Consider the following 22,873-nt stretch of genomic DNA (forward strand, 5'->3'; position numbering starts at 1 on the left):
AACCGCGTCCTGATGTCGCGTCAACTGTTCATCAGACATTTGGCGACCGGCTCAGTGGTGCAGTTCTCTCCAACGTACCAGCATCAGCTGTAAGAAATCCTGCGATTCCCTCGGAAGCGCGGATTTCATGCCCGATCTGTTCCGGAGGACATGATGACTATGCTTGCGAAAGTCCCTTGCGTTCCAGGTATTGTGCGAAAAACGACCTCTGCTTTTTATGTACGTCCGAATCCCACAAGACTCAGGAATGTCCATTGAACTATCTTGAGATATCAAAGAATGTGGCGAAGGTTTCATTGAAGCCAGGCGCCACTATCGGTGATAAAATCAAATGTTCTGGAAATCCAAGCAGCGAGTCAACTGAGCAAACCCAATCCGTAGTTGATTCGGAGAAGGATTACCGTTACCTATCGTACCACGATTTGGTGACAGTGCTTCCCCAGTTCAATGCTGATCCGATCAAGTACGGAAAATTTGCTCGTTGCTTCGATAGACTGGTCATGACAAATCCCCGGCTGGACGATCTCTTGAAGCTCTCACTCGTGGAGACCAAACTTGTTGGCAGAGCGAAGCGGTTTATTGTCGATCTGATTGACCCACGAGCCGCCTTGGAAGCTACTTTTAAAGCTCTCCGAGACGAGTTTGAGGAGGACAACTATTCGGTAGTAAATGAAATCCGCGCTCGCTTTGAAAACTTGACTTTCCACGAGACGGACTACAAACGTGCGACTCTCGAGCTGCAGGATTGCAAATCGCTAATACTGCAGTTGGAAGAGCTCAAAGAAGATGTTTCTTCGACATCGTTTGTCCGAGAACTCTCCAGAAAGTTACCGCGGGAAGCCTTCAAACGTCTACGACCGCTGAACGCAAATGGACAAACACCAACAACAGAACAAGTCATCGGAACGTTTTCTGAGTTTCTCAAAGAAAACAGGTTCTATGAAAGGTTCTGTCCGTGGGTACAAGAGGATAGCTCGAAAATTCATGAAGAATCAGTTATGATTATGATCGAAGGTTCGACTATTCCTCCACCGCGTAAATCTGGTAAAAAGCGAAACTCGAAGAGTTTTTCCCGTGGCGCCGGTTTCAATACTGATGCGACTGAAATGCCTGAACATTCCAACCGGAAGACTACAGGTAAAGGAAAGAAAAATTCGAGTGGCGCTAAAAACCAAAAGCCTCTTGTTTCTTCGGTAGCTGGAGCGGAAACGAAGCGCCAAGAGTTTTCAAACCACGGACGAATCGTTACCGCGCCGCCCACACCGTCGAATAGATTGGGTCGTCAACTTGCTCATTCCTCGAAAGCACGCCTAGAATCAGAATATCCGCGTTCGAAGAATCAGAATCGTGTTTCGGAGGCTCATTTGAAGCCGGAAACATCTCTGATCCCGTTCGGAAGTGTGAAAAATGTTTCGAAACGGGTTAGTAAATGTATGAAAAAAGTTGACTTAAATCCTAATCCAACCACGTTTTTTCGTGGCCCCTCCGGGGGCTCGCAATAAATGTTCAAACGTTGGTCCCTCGGGACCTTTCAAGGTATTAGACGATCCTCTTTCTCACCGTGCTCGGTCAAAGCTACTTCCTCAAACTCTTGTCAACGAATGCTATGAAGCATCCGGAGTCAAAGAAGAGGGAGATTTATCTCATTTACCGTTCTTGGCTCTTCGTACTGCGAAGGGAAAAGTGGTTCTCGCCCTGGTGGATACCGGCGCTTCGTGCTCATTTTTGTCTCAAAACTGCGCGAAACGTCTTGGTCTATCTCCGATTGGCTATAGAACAGCGGTAATTAAGGGTGTAAGCACGACCACCACGGAGAGAATGAGTATGTATCGATTATCTTTCGCAACAACTGGCAATCCTGTTGAATTGTTCGTATCAGGACGCTCTCGTTTTCCCGAGACAAAGTTTTTCCGTCCTCGATTTGGAGCTACAGATAATGACTTCTTGCGGGAACGGTATATCGATCCTAAAGTCATTACTAAAGACCGCGCCTCCAACGGCCGCGCCTTGGAAATGATCATCGGGAACGATATGCTTGCTCGCATCTTGGGAAATTCGATTAGAGCACTGCTTCCATCAGGAAGATACGTGGAATTCACTCCATTTGGCTCAATCATCTTTCCGGCTCCTCGAGTTATCCAGTTCAATCCTCTGATTGTACCTACCGCAACTTCACGTTTCCATCCCGCGAATTCCATCTCTTTGGTTGATCCCAATCCTGGCAACATCGACCGCGCACCTTCCAGTCCCCAAGTTCAATCCGGATCCACCGATAACAACGATGGCTCAATTGCTGTCAGAAGATCACGACAAATCGCCAACCTTGACCTCAGCTTGATATCAAAAAATCATCACGGAATTCGTGGCAGAAATTTCGTCAGTCAACAAGGAAATTGCAACACCATTGGTCTCGGAAATCCTCGACATGGAACTGTGAATCGTCAAACTAAAGGAGAAAAACCGCGGATGTTGAAGTGTACAGAAGAAATATTTCTGCTGGATGCTAGTGACGGTAGTTCAACAATCCGATATATGGAACCACGGAAAACTCAGGAGAAGGATATGATGAAGTGTAGCCTAATGGAAGAACACCGCGTCACCACGGAATTTCAACGGGTCTTGGTTGGTAACAGAGTGTTTGAGTGCATATTGAAAGAATTCAAAATTTGCACCCATCCGGAAGTAATGTCTCACGAAAGAAGCTTTGATTACTTTGACTCACTCGCTGTCTATCCCCGTGATAACAATCTTGTTCTTGAACAAGTCGAGCTGTCAAAGGATTATCGCGGCTTTCATCCACAGTACTATAACGGAAAACGCTCTCTACTTTCGGAGAACCAGTTTCAGACAGGAATCAGTGATCGAAAAGAAGTAATCCAGAAAGTTCACCGCGTCAGAGAGAAGTTAGATAATGGAAGGACTCACGTTTTGAAGTACCAGTACTTGGATGCTGGTCGTTCAGGCGCATCCCTTGTTAGAGATCTTACCGCGTCTCCGGCTCCAGATGCTTGTCGTTCAGGCACATCTGAAGAAGGAGTTCTGCGTAAGCTCACGAGCATGGATGCTTGTCGATCTGGCGCACCCAAGGGCAGGAAGTTCATTACCACGGACAATTCAGGACAGACCTCGGATAAGTATGCCGCCTCTTCGGATCCACCCGGAAGAAGAGTTGGACTAAAGTCATATTGTTTCGTTCCGACGATCGAATCATTTGACACTGTTTCGGACGTGGCTGCTAGTCGTTCAGGCGCAGCCAGAGGAGGAATAGAGTGTTTGACTCCGGTTCCAGATGTTTGTCGATCAGACACACCTGGAAAAGGTTTCAACCGCGCTGTCCCGAATCTGGATGCTGGTCGTTCAGACGCATCCACGAAAGAATCTGATGAGTCCGCTCCGAATCTGGGAATCCGTCAGTCGAGCTCACACAGGAGTAGAGTTGGACTAAAGTCATATTGTTTCGTTCCAACGATCGAATCATACGACACAGTTTCGGACGTGGTTGCTGGTCGATCTGGCACAACCGCGAAAGATACTAAACAGTTCAATCCGACTCTTGGAGCTTGTCGTTCAGGCGCATCCAAGTCCAAGGATGACCAGAAGTCATCAGGTTCCGAGTACTCTCCAAACGTCAAGTTGAGGAGACCTCGTACTATTGACGACTGGGCAAAAATCCGCTTGCCCACTCACCGTGTCCGGCCTTATCAACCTCGTAAACCGAAAGCCAAGCTTGCACGTTATGTTCTCATAACTCAAGCCGCCGAGCCTCAGACCCCCCGGAGTGTTGACAGTTGCCAGGTCCCCGATCAGGCCTCTGTCACACTCCAAACTAAAATGCATTAATTGATTGTATAAATTACTATAATTTATTCAATTACTTTTATGTATTTTACTTTCTGTTAATTATCTTCTTTTTTCCCTGTTTTCTCTTTCATTGTAATAGGAAGTAATTCCTTTTACAATTCAAATCGCCGCCAACAACGATGTCTGCGTCTCCACTACAGTTCAAAGGCGCACGTCTTTTCCACCATGAGGAACTCCCGCCGCGACACACAGCAAACGACTGCTACAGTAGCTGACCGACACCCACGCTGGCCTATAATTAATTTCCCTTTTAAAAAAGAGAGTTTTTCCCTTTTTTATAGTTGTTGTTCTTAACCACGAGAGAAAGTGTGTTTTTACCGCGAATCCTTCTAGGAGGCGCTGGTAATAACTCGCTGAGAGCTCTTAGAAAGCAACCGCGAGAATTCTCTATAGAGAATTCCACCGCAGAAGCTTTCTATGCAGTTTACCTCGTTTCCCCCCATTTTCTCTGTTGCTTTGATGTAAAGGCACGATCAGTTAAAGGTTTTTAATGCCGACCTCGTGTCAAGCTTTTATCCTTGAATAAACTGATTGTAGACTAAACCGCGTAACTGTACATTGGGTCCTGCGTACCTCTGAACCACCTAAATAAGCAGGAAACCACCGAGACGTGTAGCCTCCCTAGTCGGCTAATAACCGACGGCCTTCTATCTCTAGAAGGGGCGGCCACAAGCTCGCCCAGGAAGCACAGTTAGCAAAGGGAATGACCAGTTGAAAGGAAGAGGAAGCGTGGAGAAAATGATAATTAGAAAACATATCACCGTAATTAGACAATTAGCATCACAATATTATAGAGCACATAGAATTCAAATTTTGGGAAGAAAAGGGGAGTAAAATATACAAAAAAACACATCCTAATCGAACATTATATCGTTGAGTGATTCGAGTTCCATATTTCGGCAACTCTCCATGTTTTTCACGTTTTGTTGGTAATACATGTAGTCTTGAGTCACATATCTGAAAATGAAAATCAGAGTTCAGATTTTATTATTGTTACTGTAAATGTGCTCTATTGAGAAAAAGGCGAGACGTGTAGTTCACGAGGACAAGATGAAGACTTCAGTTTTTTTTTGTTGAAAAATTAGTATATTTGCGAAAGAGAGCTGAAACATTTGAAATCATAACTTGTCCACGTGAAGTACACGACAATGCCACGTGGAAGAGCGGAATTTCGAAAACTTTGATTTTCAGATGTTTTTCAGATAATTTTTCTTGTAAATTGATAGAATCAGACCGAAAAGTCGTAAAAAACTAGATTTTCAAAAAAACAACAGATATAGCTACTCCGCGTGAAGTACACGACGATTCCACGTGGGAGAGCGGAATTTCGAAAATTGTAGTTTTCACCATAATTTTCTTGTAAGTTGGTAAAAGCAGCCCGAAAATTGTCAAAAACTAGGCTTTCCATCCGGGCGGCAAAATGCCCGCCCGACCCGCCCTAAGACGGCCCTGCCGCCCCACCATTCTTTGCGTGACACCCTCCTTTCTTCACGCTCTTCCCCCTCGCCATCATCAAGCGAAGGTTTGGCCTAATGGTTAACAGCTTTGTTTTTGAATTTGATACTTCCGAGTTCGAACTTTTTTGCTGCAAAACTTTTTTTTCTTCTTTTTTTTTATTGAGTAGAAAGTGTGATTGGTTTTTTGACAAAATTAGATTAGATAATATGAAACAAATAAATTAAGGAGAAACATTTTGTCACGCCAGTCTTCCCTAGGGCGGGCTAGGGCGGGCACGGGCGGGTCGCCGCCCGGGCGGGCGAGGGCCGCCCGCAGAAACGCCCGTCCGGATGGAAAGCCTATCAAAAACTATGAAAACCGAAAAAAGATTTTCAAAACGCGGGTATATCTTGTCCACGAGGAGTACACGACTGATTCTCAACAGAGCACATTTTCACATGAATTACCCGTATTTCAGCGTGTCATGCGGCGTGATACCCATTCCAGTGACGTGTTCCCTCAAGTTGGCTTTAAAATTCTCGTGAACCTGTCGAAACAACGCCTCAATCTGATCTCTCGGCATAATACCCGTCAATCCGTTGTGAAATTTCAGCATATGACGACAGATTTGCTGGAATTCCGGTGATGGGATGTTCCCTTTCACATCCCACATTCCGAGACAATTCGTCGTGTAGTGGGCGATGACACTGATTAATTTCGCAGAGATTTCATTGACATGATCTCGATATTCACTTTCGACACCTTTGAAATATCGAAGCAAACTTTTTCGATCTTCCGGAAGCACTCGATCCATTTCATCGTGAACCATCGGGATGAAACGGCACACGAGTTCAAGGGAGCGACCAGCGAGAGCTGAATAAATCAAATTTTAAAAAGAAATGTCTGATAATCTAAATTAACCTAAATTCCTAACAGAAATCGTTTTCAATCCGACCAATTGCAGGGCGCCCGCACCCAGAATCAGCTGACAACAACGACTATTGAAAGTTTTGAGCAATTCGACGACCCGCGAATTCCAGTCTTGGGCGAATGATGGCATCTCGAAGATGGCTTCACAGTAGTCGGCGAGAATTTGAATCATTGTGATCGAGGATCTGGAACAAAGAGTTTAGTCAACTTTACATTTTTTTGTTGTTTTTCGGCCGTTTTTTTCCATGATTTTTTCTCCATTTTTCAGTGGAAAACTGATTATTTCGCTGAAACATCGGCTAGAATTGACCCTTTTGCAATTTCAATAGTGTCTTTGGAGCGTTTTATGAGATTTTCATCCGATTTCATTTTTTTCAGCTTTTTCAAACTAAATTGGGCATATTTTTGGGAAAATAATGCAGCTTCGTTTTGACTAAAGAAACATTTATAATTCCGAGATTTGGTATTATCGGTTCGCGAACACAAAAATTAAAAATAATTCATCGATTCCACCTACGGGACCCATCTGAACAATTTCCATGCGCCTTTAACACCACCTGTGAATTTTGGAAATCTGAAATCCGGGATTTAAAATAAATGTTCAAGACTGCAAATTTGTAATCCTGAAAACAGAATTCGTCATTGAAATCTAGAATTCACAGAATTCTCCACAGAATTGAGAATTTTCGGAATTCGACAATCAGCAGATCGGGAGGAATTAGAAATTTTTGGAATGGATCCATTATGTACTCATTTTTCAACACAATTCTTTGAATTTTTGAGTAAAAGTTCTTAAATATCCGAAAACTCAGAAAACAAAATGCAAAAATTCAAATTTTCGTTGAAAACTGGTCAAAAATCGGTATTTAATAAATAATCGCTACTGTTTCAGCTTCCAAAAGATGTATGTCTTAAACCACCCGGAACCATTTGAAATCAATCAAATCTGACGCACCGTCGGCGCGTTTTCATCTATTTTCCAAAGCGACGACCGTATGGGGTACCTGAGACGCTTTTTTTCGACAAAATTCATAAAAAGTGAGATCTGGCGCCTGACACATTGTGAGACGCGCTTTCAATCAGTTATCGTAAAACTCTATATTCTGGCGCGCCTTTGACGCGATTTTCTCTAAAATCAGATGACTGGCTCTCCGTTGACGCAATTCAAAACTCACCCTACGACTACAAAGCTCTCCTCATCGACAATAATTCCAGTTTGATTCGACACCGAAGTGCCTGAATCAATCGTCGCACTACTTCCAGTCCTTTTGAACGTCTTCTTCCCACTATCATCATTCCCCTTCCTACTCCTCAATCTGCCCGTCTCAATCGCCAAATCCACCATATTCTGATCGACAATCGATACATCCGTCACTTTCCACAACTCTGTGTCAAGCATATTCCCTATTCGAATCTTTCTGGCCGCATGGAATTTCTCAATGTAATCCATCGAGAGCTTATTCACAGCTCTTCCCAATCCTCCAACCTTTTGGCTCTGCGTCGAATACCATCCTTCCTCTTCACATTGTGATTGATACTCCTTCACAAGTGCTATACATTCAGAGAGTTGAGTGGGCGTGGTCGCTTCGGTGACAGCTGAATTCTTAGCTCTCGCCATCAGAAGACGTGAAATTCTCTGCTGAGCACATTGATGTCCAAATTCTGCTATCAGTGGGAGAACTCGTTTCAAGAAAGCGTCGGAACGCACTTCAATCGATAGCAAAGTGGTAGCTGTCGCATTGGAGCTCACCGCGGAGCCACTAACGAATCCTCCAGACCCCGTAGACTTCCCAATCGATCCTTCTGAGGTTTCATCCTCAGAATCCGATTCATCAATCTTCGCCTCTTCCAGCCTCTCTATAATGATATCCTGGGATGATCCGTGTCGATTTGAAGGATGCGCTCGCTCCGCAACTTCCATCAGAATATCTTGAAGAGCTTCCAGTCGTTTACAAAAGTAGAACTCCTCATCCATCACAGCTCTGACAGTTTTCAAAAAGTCCGAATGTTTCATCCGCCTCACCGGCTCGCCGAGTTGCGTCAGACTCGGATCAAAATCACTCAAATCCACTCCACTATTCAGTATCTGGTTTTTGATGACGTGTCGCATCACACTCTTCACCCCTTCCACAATCTCCTCACGAAGTACACCGATGAACGAGTACTTCCGCATTCTCATCAGTCCAAGGAGCACTGCGGAGAGCTCCCCTTCAGCTTGTATCAGAGTGCCCGCTTCTGGTTTCACGCCGAGCTCTTTTTGAATAAGAGATGCAAAATCCTCATTCATCATCCTCCCGATCACACTGTAGAGCTCGCGGAGCTGCGAAGCAAGATGTCTGAAGCATGTGACACCGTTGAGCTCCTTAGATAACACATCTAAACTCGTCTCAATACATTCGATAGCTTTCGGATAGTCCCCTTGAGATAACATCATTTGAACTGTCGATTGCGCTTCTCGAAGACACGAAATATCATGTAACTTTGCCAATAGATTCTTCTTCTCCTCGTACTTTTCATGAACCTCCACAATTCTCTTCGATTGATCACACACCAGTTCGTCGACATGCTTCAAGTTTCGCCTCACTACCATCACACATTGCAACGCGTTCGCTAGTTGTTCCTGGAGACCGCTGTACGATCTGACCACTTGCCAGAAGTCATCGGTTTTGGCGACTAGTTTTCCAGCGAGTCGACCGTCGACAACGTCGTGCATCATTTCGAGACGATTCTGGAGCGATTCGTAGTCACGGAATTCACCAGGTTTCTGGAAACAGAATTGAGGAGTTTTTGGAAGAGTGAGAGGGGTTAAAATCGTGAAACAATTTTTTTTTCAATTTTGTTATTCCGCTATTTCTACCTTAAAAATTGCAAAAATACATCTTCAGTTGCTGAGAGTCTTTAAATAACATTTAGAAAATGGTTTTAAACCCATTTTTCACGATTTCAGCAGTTGAAAATACACATGTTGAAAATACACATTAACTTATTACTTCTCAATTTTTTCAAAAATTCGAAACTCAAAAAATTTGAAGCAATGGCTGTTTTCGGACTGAAATTCGCTGGAATCAGATGTAAATCAGCCAAAATTTGAAAAATTGTGACCAATTTCGGTAAAATTTGTCCGAAATCAATTAAAAAAAAGCTTCTGAAATTCAGTAAAAGTGCGATCTTACACTATTTTTTCCGGATTTTTCGAGATTTCGAGGAATTGCTCAAAAAATGGATAAATCCGGAAAAATAGTTAGGATAGCTAGAAAATGATAAATTTCTGAATATTTTTATTGATTTTGGACAAGTTTTACCCCGATTTATAGCTGATTTCAGCGAATTTCAGTCCAAAAACCGCCGCTACTTCAATTTTTTAATTTTTGAAAAAATTGGTGATATAATCAATATAAAACATTTACTTTTTCAAATTCAGGTAATCCAACAATTTATACCTTATTAATCGCAATCTCCAACGGTGTCGCCGGTATCACATTCTTCCCTGATAACGTCTGCTTCAAAGCGTCATGATTCTCATTGGCTGGAACTGTGAATACTGCAGAGAACGTCGAGCTATCGCCAAGTGTGAAGCGTGGATCGATGAAGATCTGCAATTTTATTTCCAATATTTTCAGGATGTGACTAGTTTTAACTTTGAATAAGGGACTATAATTCAGATTCGTTATTTCTCGGTCATCCTTGTTTATCAGAGGACGGGGGCTAGTATTCAATCGTGGGGCATGACGTTATGAATTCTAATTATGATCTCACAATCGCCAACACTGATATGCTCTTTTGCAATCTACAATATTTTCATCTCAGAGATGATGAGATTTCCTGATAACAACATAGTAAGCACGTTGAGTCCCAGGCTACCTATGCGAACACGCTCTAACGAGAAACTACGTGGAAATGAAATATTTTCACGTATCCTAAAATTTTCTGTAGGAAAATAGATTCTAATGTTCACCGCCACGTATTGCGGACCATGTCTTTTTTAGAGCGCGTTTGCATAGGTAGCCTGGGACTCAACGTGAGTAAGACAATTAACATGTATGGAGATTGATAACTTGTTTTGACAGAATAAGTTTTTCAAAACAGAAAGAATGACGGGAGGTCTGAAAGTTGCGTTTGCGACTTATCTTTGCGCTTTTCTCTAAGTCAATTTTTATATTTCTCAAACATAAAAAAAATTCTTGATTTCAGCGCTATTTTATTTCCCGAGTAATGGGTTTTCATAGAAATTCAGAGAAAAAATTGACAAACATACTAATAACCGTTTTTGTCAATTCCTTTCCCGGGTTTCTAAGAAACCTAAGCCTAAGAGAGTGGTGAAAAGTGGTCCCTCACAAGAATCACACAGGTTATGTAAATTTTGTTCATCTTTCAGCACACTGATTCTAAATCCCCGAAAAAAAAATTTTATGGGCACCCCCTCCCAAAATTTCATCCTATGTGTACGCCTTTCCCCAGTAATAGTGAACATCAATTTTTTTGCTGACAGAAAAAATATTCAGAGTTAATAAGGAAATAAAATCAAATTTTCAGACACGGTAAAATAGAAAAGATTTTATTAGAAATATCCGTCATAATTGTAAAACATCTAAGAGTCATATCAGTTCAAGTATTCAGTTTCTTCATAAGTTCCTGCGCAGATCGAACACTTCATATTTAATTCGTTCGCGCAGGCTTCGTGAGACCACAGACGGCACGTCTTACAATACGAAATAAACAGAAATGAAAAATTGATTATATTTTCGTGTGTTCGTTTATTAATCCCACGTTTATGTAACGGAACACGGAAAAAAAAGGAAAAATAGAAAGAAACCCAAATGCCCCATTACTCGGGAAATACGGTATCTCTTGATTTCATGACTATCCTGTAAAGTTTTCACAGCCATTACTTTCGATTTATTTTTGAATTAATTTGTCACGTCAGATTAAATTATGCGCGAACTTTGAAAAAAATACTTGGCCTGCCCCAATATGATAAAAAAACAAGACTATTTATTTGTCAACTAAGCATCCATCCAAAAATATTTCAAAATGAGCAAGAACCCAGCAGAGCCAGATTTGTCAAAAGTGCAATTCAATCCATCCGAATCGTTGACTTTCTACCTTGTCCCGAAGAGGCAACAGTGCAATGTGGAGATCACCAACAATTCTACATCTTGTGTGATGATCAAATTCAAAAACACCAATCCTGGTATTTTAAACACACGTCCAGGAGAAGCTAAAATAAAAGCTGGGGAGAGATGTGTTATTCGAGCAATCTTCAAAGGAGCCACAAAGGAAGAGCTGGTAAAATGTCACAAGATTTTTGGACAAAGGTAATTGCAATGTTCTTAAAAGCATTACAATTTTAAAAACTTAAGATACACTGTGGTCATTCGCGCTGTCCCAGAAAATGCTAGCCCAGAAAGTATTCGGAGGAAAAGTTGGGCAACAATGAAGCATAAGTTTCTTGTTTTGTTCAAGGACGTAAACGAAGAGAAAAAGAAGGAAGAGTCAGATGAACCACAGAAAGAAGCTTCAAAGATGGTGCCAAAGCCGTCGAGCACAGAGAAAGTTGAAAACAAGGATACTGAAAATAAATAGGAACTTCTTATAGTGCTTGTTTGTCAATAAATATTATGAGTATTCCATAGCGTAAGGAGGTATGATGAGTGCACTCCAGTGGTACAGAAAATACACGAGCCAATAAAATTGTAAAGAAAGAGAGAGACGAATTTCGGGCGCACCGGTAGCACAGTAGTAGTGCTGCGGAGGCTTAATCTGTAGACGGTGGTTGGATTCCACTCTGGTGTCACCGATTCTTGACATTCTCTTTCTTACAACATTTCGTGCGAAAACATCAACTTTATGGCCAACCCAAGGATTAGTACTTTAATTTCCATAATATCAAATCTACTAAACTAGGAATCCAACACTTTAAATTGAATTGTCCATATGACCAATATGAAATTGAAACTTTTTATCGGAAAACGTTGCTAATGTACTTTTTCAACCTTGATTTACACGTATTGCACAGAAAAAATTAGAAAAAAGCAGGTCTAAAATTGATTTTGAGTCTCTTGTAAAATGCAATATTTCAGTTAAGCGTTCTGCAAAATTCAGAATCAGCGTGTTGAGAAGAACAGGATGAGCCCGTTTGAAAGGCCGAGTTACTTCTGGAACACTCCCTAGTAAGGCTTCCAAAATGAGATTCTCGCACACCATTTCAAATTGCATTTATTTTCAGGATGTGAGACTAAAAGTACACATTCCCCGTCCCTCTCTCATGATCACTTGGCGGTCCGTTCCATGAGCACCACTGAGTCGTTTCAAAGAAAGAGAAGACAGCTGCTGCCATCTTCTATCATCCACCCTCACTCTCACAGATGAAAAAAAGAACGGAGAGATGGCAAACATCAAACAAACTAGCTGATAATAGAGGAAAAGAACAGCTGACCGAACAGAAAATACGTCTAGTCTCAGATTTCGTAATTTTTGAAAAAAGAGGAAGAATGGATTGGATAATCGGTTATTGAGTAGTAGGATGTATACAAGTGATCAAAATATGTTTATAGTGGGTTGAATGATTTTCGGGAGTGATAAAAATCGAATTTTTGCCAAAAAGTGTCAAATCTCGGAAAAAGAGCTTCTGGAAGAAAACTGTCAACTATATCACTAGATTTTTATATATTTGATGAGAATTTCAAGAAAATTTATTTCAGATTCCAACAAAATAATGGAAAGTCGAAGCAAAATATTAATCCGTTCAAAAGTTTCTAAATTTGGAAAGAATTTCAGCTTATTCTGAGTATCCTTGCTGTTTCAGAATCACTTCCAGACATTATGGATTTAATGGATTCATCAGATGACTCCACCGATTCTGAGACTTCTGAGGTCCGAATTTCAAGAAGTTCTGAAGCTTCTAGGAAGAATTTCAGCTTATTATGAGCTTCCTCGCTGTTTCAGATTCACTTTCATATATATTCCTCCTCTATTGATCATTGTTCCAGATCTAAGAGAATCCAGATCTGAACGTCTGGAATTATCAGACTATGAAGTTGGGTGGGTAAGCTTTGAGAGGTGAAAAAGACGATTTTTAGCTTAAAAATGATATTTTTTTAAATAAAAACAGATATAATGATTTTGAGCCTAAAATTGGTATTTTTAGACCAAAAGCTATGAATTTGAACTGAAAATGCTGAAGATACCGCTTTTTGGCTGAACATTTTAGATTTATCGACTAATTTTCGAAAAATTTGGCTTTTCATCAATCAAATTGAAGATGAACATGTGATTTACAGGCTGAAAATCGATTTAATAAAACAGTTGTTTTCTCAAATCATGACGATAAACCGGATTTTCCAGCTTTTTCAGCGATTCTGATATTTCAGAAGTTCCAGCTCCTCCTTGTGATCTACTGATCTCCATCCCTCGCTTCCGCTGTCCACCCCAGATGTGTCCACTTGTGCCAACAAGATGTCGGTCAATTTGTCAATCAGTACCTACACCTGATGTTCAGGGAGAAGAAAACACGAAACAGAGCCGATCCGTTAGGTGATTTAGTGATCCTCTCGAGTCATCTCTGAGTCTCCTTTCTCTCTCTCTTTATCCCGGCTGTTCCGTCGTAAAGCGAAAAAGCAAAAAGAAAGAGTATCACCAGAAACAACTGCGACTTTTTCCCAGAGGCTCCCTCACACTTTAGTAATTTTGAATTGTGTTAACCTGTTCTAATTCCAATTATTGAATGTGAGACAGGAAACTAATTAACTACTACACATTCTTCGCTTCGATTCCAATTTAACTATTCTCTGAAATTTTCAATTATGCGAGAAGGAGGTGGAACTTTAACAGAACACCTTACGAATCACATACTATTGAACTGTTGAATTTGGAGAGAAACTAGGAAACGAGAAGAGAAGTAATCATGATTATGGCACTTGGACAAACGATATATGAAGATGAGAAAGCGTATCAAGAGGAGCAGAGGAGGAGGCGAAGACTTATGAGGTAAGATTGCAATTATAGTGTCAAACTCAATTTTTCAACATTTGAGTGAAATATTGATAATAGACTCCATATTTTAAACTTTTTTCTTGGAAATTTTGCTGAAAATGATGAAATTTCAAAATCTTAGGATCTGAAATTAGGTGATTTTTGTTGTAAATCTAGATTTTGCTAAAAGAATCGCGAAAAGTGAAATTTCACCATACAAATTATATAAGTCTCCTCACTTCGCAAGGTTTATTTCTACAGTAATCCCTCAAAATCTGAAATTAGTAATCTTTACGTTTTAGCTTTCCTGTCCATAAATTGTATAGATTTTCTTTTTTTTTCTGGCGATCTATATCATCAAAATGCTGAAATTTCATTCAGAATCTTAGGATCTGAAATCAGGTGATTTTTGTAAATCTAGGTTTTGCTAAATTTGAGAGTCGTGAAAACTGAAATTTCAGCCTTCCAATTATATAACTCTCACTTCAGAAGGTTCATATCTACAGTAATCCTTCGATTAGGAAAGAAATCCAAGATTTTAACTTTCCTATCCATGAATGTAATCCTAATCGCTTTGGATAACTTAGGTCATGTCTGTAACTACAGATTACTGTAGCACCTACCGTCGGTAAATCCTCCGCATCTTGTCTCTCATTCCCCACGTTCGATCCCTCTGCATGACTCAGCCGCAGTGCTCGCTTGATCGCCTGATATCTTCGGTAGGACTGAAAGAATATTAATTTTTCTCTCTTTAACTAAATTCCCCACTTCTCCAGCAGCCTGACAATAACTGTCAAACGACGAGTCGGCCATTCTAGCCAACCGTTTCGATGGGGGCACTGGTTGAGACGGGACGAATGTGTCGCCCCAGTGACGTGTGAAAAATGTGGAGAGGTCATTCCGCGAACGTGACGGATCCGCAAGTACGGCTGATAGATTTTGGGTGAAACTGCAAAAAAAAAATTATTTTTGAGTTTTTTTTTCTTTAATTAGACTGTTTACACATTGAAATTCAATTTTGGTGAGAGACATCAAGAAATTCCGTTCGCTTCACATGTTCTCTCTCCCCTCCTTCATAAATTTTCTAAGTGGATTGCGTCTCTCTACCATCAATTTCGACAACCTCTTCGTCGTTGTGGTTGATATCAAATTCAAACCAAAGGTCATTTGAATTTCTCTTTTTTCGTCTCCTCATTGGGCCCATCACTATAATCGACTGATAACGCGGAGGAGGAGGAGACGATGGTCAAATTACTGTTTTTGGAAGTTATCGATAGGACCGATAAGAGGAGAGATAGGGGAGAGATGGAGAGGTTACACCTTGCTTTAGCCGTTTTTTCGAGAATGATTCGATTCTTGGAAAACGATTTGGATCTTCGTCTTTGAAGATCGGGATTCAGAATTTCGGACTCGGAAACTAGAATCTAGGGTTCAGAATCCTCCAAAATTCTAATAGATTACCGTCTACATTAAGATCATCCTCGTCTTTGAAGATTAGGAATCTTCTCATTTTGTGACTGACTAGTCTTTCACAGTACATCAGGTTCTTAAATTTGAAGTTCAAAATCTTGGATTCAGGATCCCCTAGAACTGTCCAGAACCCATAGATCTTGACTTCTGTTAGTACTATCTATGAAAATTCAAAAATTCCGAATCAAGACAGAAAAACCCGGTTCGAAATAGCAAGAAATCATAGTAATTTCTGTTCTGGTCACAAGACATAACTGTTTAATTACAGTAATGATAGAGTGACCATCGGAAAACTTTCTCTTAATGATTTTCTGATTCGTTGAAGTCATTATGACGTGGAATCGTCGTTAGCAGCAGGAGGAGACTCAGTGGTACCTGATGTTTGATGATGGGAGGAAAAACAACTGCCTAATTTGTTGTTTTGGTACTACCAGAGTACACATTATTGCGTATGAGGTAGTTCCGTGTTTTGGTGATTTGGAAAAGAAGAGTGATGACCTGAATCAGTTTAGTGTTCACCGAATTGGATCTGGTATGAGTCAGAGACCCAATCAAAATAGGTGGTATTGGTAGTAATTTGACGCTTTTAAGAGTCCGGAGCACAGAAGAAGTGGGAGCTGTGACTAGAGTGAGAACTCCGATTGGAGCAAGCCTCAACTTTCCAGCTCAAAGCTCTGGTCGCCTAGAGCCAGCGGGAGTCCACAAACTGATTCAACCCACAGACACACGAGGTAGATACGATTTCGAACCATGGTCGGATTGCAACCGGGCGAAGAGTTTGGAGCTAGAACGGTTTCAAAACATAACTTTTGCTATTCGGGGATCGTCTAAGCTTAATCATATACATCTTGGAACTATATCGAAATACTTGGAGCAGCCCGAGTTAAACGTTTCGTCAGATCGAAGCGGCTTGATTCAGAACTGGTTCGGACCGAAACTGTTCGCTTCATGACCGTAACGAATCAGAACTGTTTCTGAAGATAAGTTGTCTCTGTCTGAGCTCCATTCCATAACTTAGATCAATGGTTTGTAAATTGTCTAAACCGTGCAACGTTCCTTCAACAATTCCAAATTCTTATCAGTTCCACTCCAAATTCAATTCCAAAACCGATTCCCTTGAAAACTGTCTATCCTCTATTCTATCCCTTTTCTTTCATCTTCATCTTCTTCATTTCCCAATTTAGGGTACACCATTTCTTCAAAGTAACGACGGTTTTTGTTGATATCAGGTCGTCGTGTCTTCTCTCCTTCTCCACCTTTTTTTCGCATTCCATCTCTCTTTTCTATTGAAAATCAGGTTTATACTTATTTGGCCAGGGACGGCCACAATCAGCGGGTACCACCACCGTTCGTGATTGTTACAATAACTAATTTTTGAAAAATGTGTTTTCGATATGTTTAGAGTTCCTGGTCGATTCGCCAACAACTTTTCAAGACTTTCTCTCGGAATAGAGGCTATTTGACCTCCTGTGGATAGTGTAAAAAGAGAAAAAAAAACGATGTTGAAGATGTGAAGGAAAAGAAGGCGTGACCATCAGTCGTCTAACTTTTGACCCTCCTTCTTCCATCCTTTCTCTCTCTCCAAAAACCCTCCAATAATTCGAATTACTATTTTGACCGTCATTCCTCTTTTTCGTCGCCAGTTTTCCGTCTCTTCTTGACATTTAATCAGTCAGTTGAGAGACTTTTCAGTCTTACAGTGTTTCAGTAAACACTTGAAAACTGCGTTGTTCTTAAATTAGGAAGATGACTTCATTCCAGCAATCAAATAGTTTTTTGAAACAAATTTTGATTTCAGAATGGGTGCCAAAATAAAAGACTCGACGTCTGTCGAGATGCACGACGTCAACGAGCCGAGACGTGCGGTGAATCCAGAAGACGAAAAACCATCGTCGTGGAAGGACGCGTTATTCGGAAGACGTGCTAGGAAGTACGCCTTCATATTCATCGTCGCTTTCCTGGCTGTTCTCACCGTTAAAGACGTCTTCGACCTGGTAAGTCTCTAATTGCCTCTCATTATCACATTAGGGTCCTCTTCGTTTAGTTTTCGATTTCAAACTATTTCAAACTAAATTACAGTTCGAGGAATACTTCGAGTATCCAAAAGAATCAGACATCAACATTGTGTTCAATGACTCGATGACGATGCCAAATGTGACGTTCTGCATGTCTCGAGCGCAAGCTTGGTCTCATTTTAAGCTGAACTTGAGTGCACCAGCAGATGAGTGGGATGCGGTGGTTGATGAGAGTCTAGCCAACATGACTGATCACGACTCTTTTATGAAACAACCTTGGGACTACCGACTTGTAATGGAAGCGTATGATATGATCGCCACCTACAGTAGTTTGGAAAGAGAAACCACTGCTCATGGATCGGCTAGATCTATTCATGTGTTTAAGAACTCCCCAAGGCTCGCTGCGAAGAGAAAGACATTCAAGAAATGGAGGGATATCCTCGATTCTCGACGAATCACTTTCGATGAGTTCACACAGAAGACAGGAATCGAGGTGTTACGTCGGTCGATGCAGAGATTCAGAAGGCGTACATTCGACGATGATGACACTGTCATCAAGACAAAACTTCGTATCTCTTGGATTTCTCAGATGCAGATCTGCTATCAGCCGGAATTCGACAAGGACAACTACAAGACTATTGACGATCAGGGAGTCTTCTTCGATATGCTCCTCTCACATAACGCTGAGAACACTGAGGATCAAAAGATTGATTGTATGTCGGTAGATTTCCATGGAAGACCATCCTCATTGAACAGATTCATGGAGGGTAAAGGAAGATCCAGAGATGGATTCATTGATGAGGTATTTCACATGGCTTAACAGTAGATAAAATTTGCTTTCAGCTCTGCTTGGGACAACGTCACGAAGTCACCGCGCACGTCACCGCTCTCTATCAGATGTTGGAGAACGATGAGCAGGGAACGAGATGTCGTGACGTGGAGGACGGTGAGGACAGTGAATTCAACTGTCGCTCTCGATGCAGAATGGAGATGATTCGTGACACTTGCCACTGCACTCCACTCTCATTGAGTTATCTGGCAAAGAAGGAGGATATGGAGATCTTCCCATTGTGTGACTACACTCAATGCACTGTTGAGTACGTGAGATGATTTATGAAAGATCCCTCATAAATGACATTTCAGCGTTCAAAAGGGTAACTACTCCGACACCGAATGCGCCAACAAATGCTTCCCCGACTGTCGTCAAATCCGCTTCGAAGTTGACCATTCCGTCAAAGGACGAATGCTTCGTCCAGATCTGACTCTTGTCGAGCTCTCCTGGGGACCATTCGAATACCTTACTATGGAGCAACAATGGAAGTACACACCAACCACTTTCATCGCCGCTCTCGGAGGATCCATCGGAATGTGGCTGGGACTCTCGATCTTGTCTCTTATTCAGGTATTTTGGAGATATTTCAGGTGATTAAGTATTTGGTTGAAATTTCAGCTTGTCACCTATTCCTACACATATTTCACCAAGAAGATTGTGAACGAGAAGATTCTCAAGAAGGGAAATACTTTCGATAGAAAGGTGAGTGGGGAAGGGATCTGTAGGAAAGCGTAACTTCGTTCAGAGTAGGAGCTTAGGCATGCTGAGTATAGCAAATTAAAGGTCTGGGATCCCTTTACAAGATCGGGAAAGTCAACAATACGCTGAGATCGTTAATTTTAGAGTCGAAAGCTCTGAAATAGCAGGGCAGTTTAGGTCAGAATGAGACAGTTTCGCGATTTGTAGCTTTGAAGCGGGACAAATCCCATGTCCTGTGAGAACCACCCTAAGGTCGTTTCGGACCCCCATTTTAGAACTTATCAATCAGAACAAAACCGTAACGGAAGCGGACATGACTCACAAGAGAAGTACACGACGAGTTTAACATAAATTGTTTCTATAAATTTGGTCATAGGTACTTTTGACATTGAGGATTCCAAAACTGCAAGTAAAATCTGTAAAATGATCACGCGAAAATCAAACCTTTCCTATGATTAAGCTTGATGGCTCATAACTCGGTTCGTGTGATCATTTTGCAGATTTTTCTTGCAGTTTTGGAATCCTCAGGGTAAAAAGTACTTATGACCAAATTTATAGGAAAAGTTCAACTCGCCCCTTAGTGTTCTTCTCTTCTCAGAACCGCTCCTATTTCAAAACCTTTTCTTTCTAGCCTAGAACCAGGCTCCGAATTAGAACCATTCTACATCAGAAATGATACTCTTGACCTGCTAGCTCTGATCGGTACAGCGAGTTCTGACTCAGAACTGTCTAGGGCCTTTGCCTTTGATCTAGAATACTTAAAATCACCGAATTCTCCCAAAATACCAAAACTTTCATGAAAACCCATTTTAGATCCCTAATACTAAGAAAACGATCATATAAGTGAGTTTGATTGCAAGAACTCTTCTCTATCTTTTCTATCGTTTGATACACTTCGAAATCACTGAACAAAATCCACATTTGAATGCCACTAGCAATCATTTCACCACTTTTCACACAGGACGAAGACGACGACGGTGACTTCTCAATTGACAACGGAACGGAGCGAAAGAAGATGTCGCTGGCTGAGAATCCGTTCGCCGAGTTCTTCCCGGGAGGATCTCCCGAACAACCGAAGAGGGGATCGAAACCAAATTCACGTCAAGCATCACTTGATAAGGCAAGCACTCACTATAAGTCTCACTTATGATTTTTCGGATTCTTCTTAATTTCAAAATTTCCAAAAATAATTCTAATTTTTAATATTTCAGGACAACGGCCAAGGATATAGTGCAAATCCAAAAGGTGCCCGAGCTCAATGAGCCAATTAGTTCCATGCTATCAGTCAAGTTACCGGTTGTTCCATTCATTAGTTTTTTGTTTATTTTCTCAGGTTGATAATCATTTTCTCACTCACTTTTCCCCCGTTTTTTCACCCATTCCCCAACCACTAGAATATTTACGAAAACCTGTGATTTTTGGAGTCATAATTATCATAATTACAAAATAAATCCTTCGTTCAATGATTTTACCTATGAATCGTGAACTTTTTCCTCTCAATCGTCGGTGTCTCCCGATCACTTGTCAATCGGATACTTCGCAGACTCGCCGCCTCCTCACTATCTTCTGAAGCGGCGACGATTGAAGACGTTGAACTGGAGTATGGGGTGGGTTGGCTTGTCGTGTGACATCGACGGATGTGAGCTTCGAAGTCCAGGTCGCAAACGCCTTCTAGTGGAAGTTTTTGACAAACTCCGTGTTCGCCGTATCTGGAAGTAAAGGGGTTAACTCTGATCTTGAGAATTTTTTTGAACGGTTTCTGTTGAAATCTGTTGAAATCGGCTTAGTTTGAACCGCTGAAAAATGTGAAAAAAACTAAATTTTGGTGAAAAATCTCAGTTTAAGTTTACAAAGTTCAACCCTTTAATTGTTGTACCGTCAAAATTAAGTGCGGTTAAACTCGCTTCAAAATGAATATTATAACATCAAAAGTATACCAAAATGTAGATCTCAGCGAGCATAAGTGAATGTAACTTTACTGAATCATGTCCGTTTTGCTTAAACTTTTTTGGAAGCTAAAATATTCAAATTTTTCCTGAGAATTTGAAAAAAAACTTTTTATTTTTCTCTTGGAATTATAAAGTTTTTTTTTGTTTCAAAATGTTGGAAAACACCTAACGTTCCGGATCACAGGGTCTAGGTGTGAGTAGTGAAATCGTATGCGCTCCACTAGACATTGGCGGTAAATTCAAATTTTAATTTTTTAAATTCGCTGTTTCACTGTGGTACATTGATACGCAGCTTAATCGACCACTTTTTGAGCCGATTTATGTTAGTTTTCCCGCATTTTTGGCCAGTTTTTCGACCGTCGCGCGTCTTTTCGAGAACAATACTATTCATAAAATAAATAACATTTTTAAATAAAAAATTTATTTCGAATTTCGCGCTAAAATTTTAGCTGATTTCAGCGGAGCGCGTTTATTTTCACTACTCATCCCGAGACCCTGTGCCGGATCCAAGTATAAAACTAGAACTGACTTTAGAACGAGAGGAAAATGATGAGAATTCCTCTTCGCGGGCAAACGGGGGAAAACTACGGAGAGCGGGTAGATCAAAACGGTAGACCAAAAATAATAATAAAATTTTTGTGACTTGATAACAACGTCACAACAGTAAGTTAAGTGGTTTTTTTAAACCCTGAGCATCGTGCTAGAGCTCCAGAAGTCAAAAGTGGCGCCCTCTGGAAAATCTTCATAACTCATCAGAAAATGCTCCAAATTAGTCGAAACATGTACCAAAAGAAACCATCATTTAAAAATGACAATTTTAGAAAATTTTCATTCCCATTTTTCTTAATTCCCGTTATTTCCTGGCTATAAAACTTAAAAAGAATAGAGACATGTGTTTCATTATGTGCCATCAAGCTCGTTGTGTGGAGTTTTTGAAAGGTATGTTCGTTTTATAGTCAGAAAATATAGGAAGTTCAGAAAAAAGGGAACAAAAAATTATTGTTTTTCCTCTATTAAATATTTCTAGTCAGAAACACTTTGGCGATACACAAACCTGCACAAAAAGCTGCCACCTTCTTGTGTCGTGTGATCTTGTCTAATATGTCTCGCGAGTTCCGTCGAAGACAAGAACTCAAGAGTGGGCTCACAGTAGTCACACGTTCGTGGGTAACCCGGTTCCAGATGAGTTTTGAGAGATGCGCGCGACGAACTCGCAGATGATATTAGACCTACTATACGGTCTTCCATTTATCTATGTATCATTTCTGGAATAATTCGGGTTAGAACATTATAAAAATAGTAAAATTAACTTCAAAAAAGTACAAAAATATATAGAAAAACTGCGAGAAAACAGCGTTCAAAATCGATCGAACCAAAAACACATTCAAATTCTTTATTATATGCACCAATGGTACTTGAGGCACTTTGTGCGAAATAAAGCGAATGGGGGAAAAAGAGAGAGAGAACACTTTCACACCACTAAATAATTCTTTTTTCGGCTGAATAAAACGAAAACTGGGAGGGGGGAATTTCCTATCGATACCTGTGTGTCTATTGTTTTTTTTTCTCGATTGATAATTAGCACCACGGGGGAGTGTCATGAAGTGAAACAGGAGAAAAATACAACGAAAAAAGAATAATTTGAGATAGAGAAATAAAGAAATAAAGAGATTTTAACAGTGAATAATACAAGTATTTTTAATTTGAAC

General features: G+C 40.8%; 7 protein-coding genes across 7 annotated transcripts; 3 read left to right on the forward strand and 4 right to left on the reverse strand.

The window, feature by feature from the left end:
- Nucleotides 1-4,715: 4,715 nt before the first annotated feature.
- GCK72_016436 (uncharacterized protein) lies at nucleotides 4,716-11,086 on the reverse strand (the record flags this gene model as incomplete). The annotated part of the gene is made up of 6 exons (XM_053731498.1): nucleotides 4,716-4,818; nucleotides 5,766-6,171; nucleotides 6,220-6,413; nucleotides 7,404-8,992; nucleotides 9,669-9,821; nucleotides 11,069-11,086. 6 exons carry the CDS (start codon nucleotides 11,084-11,086, stop codon nucleotides 4,716-4,718), a joined length of 2,463 nt encoding a protein of 820 aa, XP_053580411.1.
- Nucleotides 11,087-11,259: 173 nt separating this feature from the next.
- GCK72_016437 (uncharacterized protein) lies at nucleotides 11,260-11,811 on the forward strand (the record flags this gene model as incomplete). The annotated part of the gene is made up of 2 exons (XM_053731499.1): nucleotides 11,260-11,543; nucleotides 11,589-11,811. The coding sequence occupies 2 exons, from the start codon at nucleotides 11,260-11,262 to the stop codon at nucleotides 11,809-11,811; spliced, it is 507 nt and encodes a 168-aa protein (XP_053580412.1).
- Nucleotides 11,812-13,577: 1,766 nt separating this feature from the next.
- Nucleotides 13,578-15,709, reverse strand: GCK72_016438 (uncharacterized protein; the record flags this gene model as incomplete). The annotated part of the gene is made up of 5 exons (XM_053731500.1): nucleotides 13,578-13,709; nucleotides 14,823-14,924; nucleotides 14,968-15,148; nucleotides 15,520-15,616; nucleotides 15,661-15,709. The coding sequence occupies 5 exons, from the start codon at nucleotides 15,707-15,709 to the stop codon at nucleotides 13,578-13,580; spliced, it is 561 nt and encodes a 186-aa protein (XP_053580413.1).
- Nucleotides 14,138-16,621, forward strand: GCK72_016439 (uncharacterized protein; the record flags this gene model as incomplete). Its single annotated transcript, XM_053731501.1, has 2 exons — nucleotides 14,138-14,214; nucleotides 16,261-16,621. The coding sequence occupies 2 exons, from the start codon at nucleotides 14,138-14,140 to the stop codon at nucleotides 16,619-16,621; spliced, it is 438 nt and encodes a 145-aa protein (XP_053580414.1).
- A 786-nt stretch (nucleotides 16,622-17,407) lies between these two features.
- Nucleotides 17,408-17,611, reverse strand: GCK72_016440 (uncharacterized protein; the record flags this gene model as incomplete). The annotated part of the gene is made up of 1 exon (XM_053731502.1): nucleotides 17,408-17,611. One exon carries the CDS (start codon nucleotides 17,609-17,611, stop codon nucleotides 17,408-17,410), a length of 204 nt encoding a protein of 67 aa, XP_053580415.1.
- Nucleotides 17,469-20,477, forward strand: GCK72_016441 (uncharacterized protein; the record flags this gene model as incomplete). The annotated part of the gene is made up of 7 exons (XM_053731503.1): nucleotides 17,469-17,663; nucleotides 17,749-18,405; nucleotides 18,528-18,781; nucleotides 18,828-19,086; nucleotides 19,135-19,218; nucleotides 20,177-20,335; nucleotides 20,427-20,477. The coding sequence occupies 7 exons, from the start codon at nucleotides 17,469-17,471 to the stop codon at nucleotides 20,475-20,477; spliced, it is 1,659 nt and encodes a 552-aa protein (XP_053580416.1).
- A 206-nt stretch (nucleotides 20,478-20,683) lies between these two features.
- Nucleotides 20,684-22,412, reverse strand: GCK72_016442 (uncharacterized protein; the record flags this gene model as incomplete). Its single annotated transcript, XM_053731504.1, has 2 exons — nucleotides 20,684-20,924; nucleotides 22,219-22,412. The coding sequence occupies 2 exons, from the start codon at nucleotides 22,410-22,412 to the stop codon at nucleotides 20,684-20,686; spliced, it is 435 nt and encodes a 144-aa protein (XP_053580417.1).
- Between the last annotated feature and the right edge of the window lie 461 nt (nucleotides 22,413-22,873).

This window comes from Caenorhabditis remanei, chromosome V (assembly GCF_010183535.1).
Source record: "Caenorhabditis remanei strain PX506 chromosome V, whole genome shotgun sequence".
NCBI lineage: Eukaryota > Metazoa > Nematoda > Chromadorea > Rhabditida > Rhabditidae > Caenorhabditis > Caenorhabditis remanei.